At 37.0% G+C, this 8,809-nt stretch overlaps 1 protein-coding gene across 1 annotated transcript; it reads right to left on the minus strand.

The window, feature by feature from the left end:
• Nucleotides 1–8,461, minus strand: LOC101314997. Its single transcript, XM_004288807.1, has 6 exons — nt 8,074–8,461; nt 2,367–2,595; nt 1,687–1,975; nt 1,441–1,602; nt 1,263–1,310; nt 1–102 (listed from the first exon to the last, which is right to left on the minus strand). The coding sequence occupies exons 1-4, from the start codon at nt 8,459–8,461 to the stop codon at nt 1,459–1,461; spliced, it is 1,050 nt and encodes a 349-aa protein (XP_004288855.1). The 3' UTR covers nt 1–102; nt 1,263–1,310; nt 1,441–1,458.
• Between the last annotated feature and the right edge of the window lie 348 nt (nt 8,462–8,809).

The raw sequence follows: 8,809 nt of genomic DNA on the forward strand, positions 1-8,809 counted from the left end.
TACTTCATTCCTCCTCAAGGCTTCAAGTCGCAGAACAACCTTTGAACCTTCTGCACCCACTTATGACCGCATATACAACCAAACATAAGGAGCTGCATATTCCTGTATATCAAAAATAGAATTCACAGTCAACATAAATGGCTGCTTATTCCTGTCAGCATAAGAAGCCTGCATACTCATGTATATCTATTTATGTTATGTTGTTATGTTTCTGGTTCTAGTAGTGTCATAGTGTCCCATCACTGTCTTAGGAATGCAGAAAATAGAATTGTATACACTAGACAACGCCCGGCCGCGTCCTGCTGCAGCCTATTTTTCTTTTGAATTCTAAACATAACAAATAATCCTCGTATGTATTTAGAGAAATTCATAACTAAAATAAAAATTACATACCAAGTATTTAGCCATCGCTTCATTAAATCCTAACTGAATTGACGTTGTCTAAACCTGTTGCTTAGGCTCCAAATAACCCCGAATATCGACTAACTTAATTATGCTTGTTACTACGTACAATAATCAATTGGATTGGTGATCTATGTTCTTCCTTCATGCATGTCTTTTACTGCGTAGATTCCATTATCATTAAGATTAAATCTGAAGTAGTGCACATACATGTTATTCATAACTTTTAACACCAGCTAATTTCACCAATCCACAAAATCCACTTCTGTAGTAATTTTAACACCAGCGAATAACCTACACTTCTGTAGTATTATCATTTTTTTTTATCATATTTGCTTCTCAATTCAAATAGTAAATCAGACCAAACATCTACATTCATGCTCCATGCAAGCCTTTCATTATTCCACTCATTTTAAGACAAGATACCCCTCTGAACCTCAAAATTTCTAGACCACAGTCTACTGCATGTACACATAACCAAAACTTCTATAGCTACTGACATAGAAGTTTTAAAGCTAAACTGATCAATCTATTGTAAAAGATGACTGACCAAAAAATAAGAACAAGAATGGAGCAAAAAGATCAATAGCTAGTCCTACAATTTGAAGAGTAAAGCTATTACTACAAATTTGAAGAGTTAACATATCACTTCAATTCACTTGATCCGCAAGAAAAAATAACGACAAACTTTCTATCATGAATTATATAAACTTTTTTGTTTTCTTTGAGAAACATGTCAACCCATCAGTCGTGAATGAAGATATAAAATTTGACAAATTGCTGAATATAGTATGACTATCATAAAGCACAAATTTAATGCAGTAGAAAAGCATGAAGCAGTTTGATAAAAAGATGCTTACGATTCCTGCAACCCTTTCTTTACTTGGTCATTGCTTTCTTCAAGTGCTCTGTAAGTCACAAAATTACACACATATCAGTAGACATAATTGTAAGGCCAAATGTTCCTGTTGTTTTGGCAGTCTCAAGAACACAAAACAGATTCTAATTCAAATAAAAAGCAACAAAGTCAAGAACTACCTAAATGAATAAATGATATCACGAATCACAATCTCCAAGGAGGATACCACTTTCCAGTAGATGGGGCTTGAATTTAAAGCCGATCGATTGCAACTGTTGAAAATAATCCACTGGTAAAGTCGGAAACAGTTTTAAGAATTCGTCTAGGGTTTCTTCCAAAGACTGAAAAAATATACACATATACATGTCAAAACCATTTCCGCAAATTCAAATCCAATTTACTTGAAAATATTAGGAAAAACGTACCTTAGCTGTCTCAACTGTCTCAACATATTCATTGAAATGGTGACAAACTGTTTTACAACAGTTTAGTAGACCACGATAGTTGTCTGGAAACTGGCCTGGAGTTACATGGTCTTTAAAATCTTTATAGTATTCCCACTTTTCAAATTTTCGTTCAACATCCAGATAAGTTTTTCTAAGAACAGTCTCCAAAGCACCATATAAAGGCGCTATAATAGCCAAATCCAACAGAAGGAAGGCTGTGTCCGCCTTGGAACCCACAGCCGGTTGGAAGTACAACTCAGCAAAGTTGCTTGAAAAATAAACATAAAAAATCAATGGAGAATAATCAGTATTAATTAAGCCAAATGTTAAACTTTCAATAACCCTACAAATACCCCTACATCAAAAACTCTTACACCAAACACAATTTGATATGTGAAGGATAAAATAGACAAACTATAAATCAAAAAATCTCTCAATTTGTCAAAAAAAAAATCCAAAAATCTCTCAAACTGCTGCAACTGACGACCAAATTTTAGGAAGAGAAGAGGAGTTGCCAACTCCCACTCAAAATCAGTTTTTTTTCAGTATCTTTTAAATCTATTAAAACCGTGCAGAATACTTAAAATTTATGTATAATACTATAACAATTTTTTGATCAAGAGAATTAACTACAATGCAAAAAAGAATAATATACTTACTCCTCAGTCTCGCAATACTCAATGCTATCTAGAAAATACTCAAGCTCAGCACTTTCTTCATATCCAGGAACTGCCTTATAATTTTCAAGAACTTTCTCTCTTATTACAGCCTCGAGTGAGCGCCAGAGATCATTGTGCCCAGCATGGATTTGGATAGTGGTTACAGAACCCACTATTTTACAATCCTCCACCCTGAAGTAACCAGTTTTTTTTGTGTTGCTTGATGGATCTGCTGATAATTTAGTATGATTATAACAAATTATAATCATATCCCTTCAAAAAAAAAATGAAATTCATTAGAAATATAACAAAATAAATCAGGTTAATTCAGTTCAAGTTTTCCTCAGTTTTTAATTCAGTAAGATTAGAAAAGAACCAACAGTTTATTATACTTCGATGACCTAGAGTTGTGGTTATTCAATAAAAATGCTCATCAGTCATACGCTGGGTTGGAAATCAATACCCTCTTTGGAAGCCAAAGACTAAGCCTATTGTGTTTTTGGCTCATTGATACAATCTGGAGAGTTAGGATTCAGTAGGCAAATCCAAGTCTAGAATGGAAAGAGGACAGTGCTGTAGCTTTTCTATAAGTTCTAGGAAAGTTAGTCTTTCAAGTTTCTATACTTTTTAGTCTTATCAATAATTGAAGAGAAGAAAGGGATTCAAATTCCGCATCTTAAATGAACCGGGCAGACTAGAATTCGCCGTATTCTATGAAATACGATAGTATGGTAGAAAGATTCAGATATTTCTTTCTACCATACAATCTACTATTGTTATTGTAGTGTATATTTGTAGTGTATATATTAAAATTTTTAATAGACATATGTCTATTAGGTTTAGGGTCCTAAACCATGTTGTATCAGCAGCCCCTATTCACTATAAATAGGAGCTGCAGGGGATTTTCTAAGGGTAAGATAGAGAGCACAGAAAACCGAGAGCAAAGGGTGATAGAGAGATCTAGCAAAGAGTTGGGGATTAGCATAGGGATTTCAAGTTGTTATTCTCCATAGTGCTAGTGATTCTCTCAAGCGAGATCACAAAGTGGACGTAGGCCAGGGTTTTGGCTAAGCCACTATAAAATTAAATTGCTGTGTGATGTGTTTCTATCTTCAAGTTCATCTATCTACTTTGCTTAAGTCATAAAGTACTAATAAAGACAAGAAAAGATCCTAGGGCGCTAACCACAATAAAGCCCAACCCTTTTTGGTCCAAAGGAAAGTCTACTTGGTAGTTTAAGGGTCTTGCCAAGTTTATTTTCAATAATGAAAAGAATAATTATGAGTCTAGTGTTTTTAAGAGTCTTTGGTGTCTTTATTTCTATTTAGGGTATTTTACACCAACGGTGTCTGAACACTTCAGGGTCTGTTAAAATGGTACCTATGGTTCCTGGACTCTTAGGTATTAATATGGTTCCTGGACTCTTATTTTCATTTCAAAATCATACCTATGTCAAACTTCCGTCACAGTCCTGTTAAATCGAGCATGTGCGACTCACGTGAGTCACTAAGCGATTCCAAAATGACACATTTTCCTTGAATTTGATCTTTAATTATTTTTAATAGAGAAAGATACCTAATTACCTTTTATTATTAGGGAAAATGCCCATTTGCACAAAAACAGCAAAACTAGAACCCAATTCAATGAAAATCTAACTCATAAGCCCATTCCAATGAAAATCTAACTCATAAGCCCATTCCAATGAAACTTGAGTAAAAGACAAAATTACCCTCACTTCTATTCAACTAACCCTCTCTCCTTTCCTAGTTTCCCGATCTGAATTCTTCTTCTTCTTCTTTTCTACCTCTTTCTCTCTCTTGTTGCATAGATGCCTTCTCAAGTCCTCAACGACGATGCTGCTGCCTCGGAAGACAAGAATTGCCGGAATACTCTACAGATCCCCGGCGTCTCATTCCTTCCTGGAGACCGAGGCCTCTTCACTAGTTGGCGGTCGCCGCTCGCAGCTCGTCGCTCGTCGGTGGCCGCTATCTCTCAGCGCTCATCGGTCCCCGCTCGTCTCTCGACGCTTAGTGCTTGTCGGTCGCCTCTCGACGCTCGGCACTCGGTGCTCGTCAGTCTCCGTTCGGCGCTCGTCGCTTGTCTAAGCCCAGTCGATGTCTCGCCTGAAGCTAGCCGATGAAGATCAAGACGTGTAGCGCTTATATACTCCAGCGGTCTCAAATTAATCACCTCTCATCTCTCTTTCTTCGATCGCCAACCTCAGATCGATCACGGCCAGCAAATCACCAGGGAAGCTTGGATTGGTGTTAACTTGTATTCTCATTTTGACTTCACTGTTATTTATCAATACTTTCATTGAAATTAAAGTCAATATTTACCTTCTTATTCTTCTTCTAGCTTCTTCTTTTCTCTGTGTTTTGACTGATAATTGAGGGGTAGTAATTGATTACTGAGGATTAGTAACTTGATTATTGAATGCCAATAATGATTACCGGATGTTTGTAATTGATTACTGGGGTCAGTAACCAAGTTACTGCAGTAACTGATTATTAGGTGTCAGTAACCAAGTGATTAGGGTTAGTACCCGATTATTGGGGGTCAGTAACCGAGTCACCGGTGATCGGAATCCCGCGACGAGAGGAATCTGGCGACGAGAGAAATCCGGCGGCCGGCGATCGGAGTCCAGTGAGATTCCGGCTAAGTATTCTCTTTTCCATTTTCTCTATCTATACATGTTTAAAGAATGGGGGCAAAATAGTCTTAAAATAATATGGTTTGTTAAGACTTTAGAAAAGATTTGTGTATTTGGGCATAAAAAAAGTTACCTTATATTAGAATGGGCTAATGAAAAAGATTGTCATGGGGAATGAGAGGTTTAAATTAGTACTAAATGGGCATTTTCCCTTATTATTAATTTTTTCTTATGCCTTACATGAGTCCATCTCTCGTCTTCTCCCTCTACAGTCTAGACCTTAACTCCTTTCTTCCCCCATTAAAGCAGCTCAATCCATTAATTATCCTATCAATAACCTCACCTAGAATTCAGCACACGTAACTTATCTCCATCATTCCTAAACTTCCACTGAGTTTACTATCCCCCTTACAAAGATTCGAAGAAAAAAGAGAAATAGATGGCAATTCCACGTTCAAGAATGAATTTAGATTGGAATTGAAATCGAAACTGGGATTGTGCAAAATCCCGAGCAATGAGATCTGAGAAGCCACCAATCAAATTATACATATCAACCCAATTAAACCAAAAATGACCAGATCGAAGGAGGAGAATAGAGAAAATGAGTAGCTTCAATTTGATGGAGGAATATTTTAATTCTTTCTATCCCTTACAAATTGGAAACAAAAAAGACAAAAAGAAATCCAGAATTGGAAGAATAAGGAGGAGAAGAACAAGATGTAAAATGGAATGCAGTTAGTAGAGTTTTATTATTTATGGGAGAGAGCAATTGGTTTGTTTTCTATTTGGAAGAGAAATGGAGTTAGAGATCAATCAGGTTAGGTTTGATTCAAAAGCAGAAGTCGTTTTTGCCCTCATGTTTCTGCCTCATATGCATCCTAGGTGAAAAACTTAACGAAGCCATGACAGAAATTTGACATAGGTACCACAATGAAATGAAAATAAGGGTCCATGTACCATTTTAACAGTCCTTGAAGAGTTCAGACACCGTTGAAGGAAAAAACCCTTCTATTTAGTTCTATGTAAGAGTCTTATTATTAATAAGTTATATTAGTCTTATGGTATTTTAGGAGTCCAAGGCTTTCTAATGTAATCCGAAGATCAGATTAGAATGAATTATGAGTTTATCTTATTGAAGGCTTGGCCTTGTATCCTCTCCCATAACCTCCCTCATTTTATTTCTCCCTTATACAGCTAAGAAACTCTTGTTTCTTCGAAAACCCTTCAGTTTTCTTATTCTCTCAACATTCTCAGGCCCACCCAATTCACTCTCTCACCATTGTCCCTCCATGCATCATCTTTCTGTTTAAACCGCTTCATGGTGGATAATTTTTGTAATGATTTCTGAAATTATCAACAGTCTTAAAGATGAAAGTTGGTTTTTCCCTTGCATATATTATATAATTTAGAACCGAAATAAACTGTACCTAATCAGCTGTTGTCTAACTGGATCTAGTCGCCCTTTAACCAACTTTGGTTCCCCTAACATATTTAAATGCGCCTCTAATAATACTTCTTGATCTGGTGCTGGTTCCAAGTTGACCCTTTGTGACGTCTGGATAGCTAGAGGAATATCAACCCAAAACAGCCCAATATTTTGACATTCGTATACGGGTACCAACTCAGCATCACCTGACACAATAAAATATATAATTATGTTGCAGTAATAATATAATATCCCTAGAATGCTATCATCACTAGAGTCATATATCACATATCTTCATATATTTATATACAGAACTATCTCTATGATCCTATACATATAAATATGGGTAAGCATTCTGATTTAAATGCACTATCGACTACATCTATAACGCATATCACCTTTAAGCAATTAGACAAACTCTAAGCAAAATCTTGAACTCAAATGCAATTAGACAAAATCTAAGCAAACTGCATTCACAACAAAACAAAATCAAACCAAATGATACCGGTTTTCCATTTATGGTTATGTAATCTGAAGCCTGTACACAAAACTAAGGTCTGTACACATAACTAAGGCCTGTACACAAAATTAAAACCCTGTGGTCCATATGACCTGTTACCCGTCAGATTCAAAGGTAAAAAAATGATATCAAACTGCATCACATTCAGAACTGTGTCAGTTTGAGTGTTTGACTGCCTTTCACTGATTCAAATGGTAACAGAGCGAACCCAGGAAGTAAAGACAACAAACATATTTTCAAACTAGCGCAACCTTAAATTTGGATCAAAACCACAAACTATGATCCATTAACCATGTTTAACAGTATGTGACACGAGAAACATGAATCAAGGTAAAAACAATAAGAAATCTGGAGCTTCTGCAACGAAGAACCAAAATGAGTATCGACAATGAGAAAGAAAATTAGGGGTGTACAATGGGGCTGGTTGTAGTGTATTGGGGGAAAATGAATTTAGCTAACTACTAGGACAAATTATACAGAAGCTAAAGTGAACCAAACTAGCCAACCACATCAAAAGTGTGAAAAGGACACAAAAGAAATGGACCATCACAAGGAGCAAACTTAAAATATTAAGGTTACTATTAACTTAAAGCCAGACGCATTATTAATGTCAATTTTGAACTAATCAGTATATAGCAAAGAATCATTAGGCCATTCCCATCTACAAATTGATTAAACCACAAATTGATTAAACCATCAATCAATCACAATCACATATATGAAGAACAAAGGCATCCAAGATCATGCAAGGCATCAAACATTATAAAATTCCGAACATCAAAACCATTTAACTAGTAGCAGAGTATGTTACTGTGTATAAAATCATCCATCAAACCACAAAGCATAATCCACATCCTGTTCAAAAGACCGACCTAAATATCACCGACTTAAAATTCCAAAGATAATACATCAAACCCCACTCAAATTCATAACCATTCTTGTTTTCTTGAAACAAAAGATGCTGACCCACAAAGCAACCCACACACACCAAGGTGCGTTGGGAAAACCCATACTTGAAAAAGGGAACCAACATTCATAGAACCCCGGACTCTAAAACGACACAGCAGATAGTAAAAATAGACCGAAATTTTAGAAATGAACATATTACCCACAGAGACAGATTTAACTCTTTTAGGACACTCCCTTGCAAAATGACCAGATTCACCACACTGATAGCAGCCGCCAGAAGCACCGCCGCCTCCACCGCCACCAGAGTACCTCCCACCGCCTCCACCGCCTCCGTAGCCACCTCCGGATCCCCTTCCCTGGACGGGACCATCCTCCGGACCGATGACATCAACGGCCTTGGAGCGGCCGTGGTTGTCGGTCCTGATCTGGAACTCGACCGACTCACCGTAGCCGAGAGTGCGGAAGCCTGCGGTTCGGATCGAGGACTGGTGGAAGGAGAGATCTTCGCCGCCGTTCTCCGGGGTGATGAAGTCGAACCCCTTCTGGTCATTGAACCACTTCACCTTTCCGGTCAACCGGTCACTCATCCTCACAGCCCTTTTGAAAAATCTGAAACCCTGAAACGAAAAAGAACAAACCCACACCCCACACCCCACACCGATTCCAATCTCTCTTCTCTCTCTAAAGCACAGTATGCTTATTTCGCTTTAGAAATAACTTGGTGACCAACTAGATATTTATGGGTGACAAATAAAAGATAGAAGTGTCGATAATAATTAGGGAAAATATCATAATACCTAAATATTTGAAAACTAAATCTCATTCTAATTGATTTTTTTCCCTTAACTCATTCTAATGATTCTTATTAAAAAAACAAATATACCCTTATTTCATATAACCAACCATCTCTCTCTCACACCCGATCTCTCTCTCTC

The sequence above is a fragment of the Fragaria vesca genome, linkage group LG1 (genome assembly GCF_000184155.1).
Source record: "Fragaria vesca subsp. vesca linkage group LG1, FraVesHawaii_1.0, whole genome shotgun sequence".
In the NCBI taxonomy this organism is placed as follows: Eukaryota; Viridiplantae; Streptophyta; class Magnoliopsida; order Rosales; family Rosaceae; genus Fragaria; species Fragaria vesca.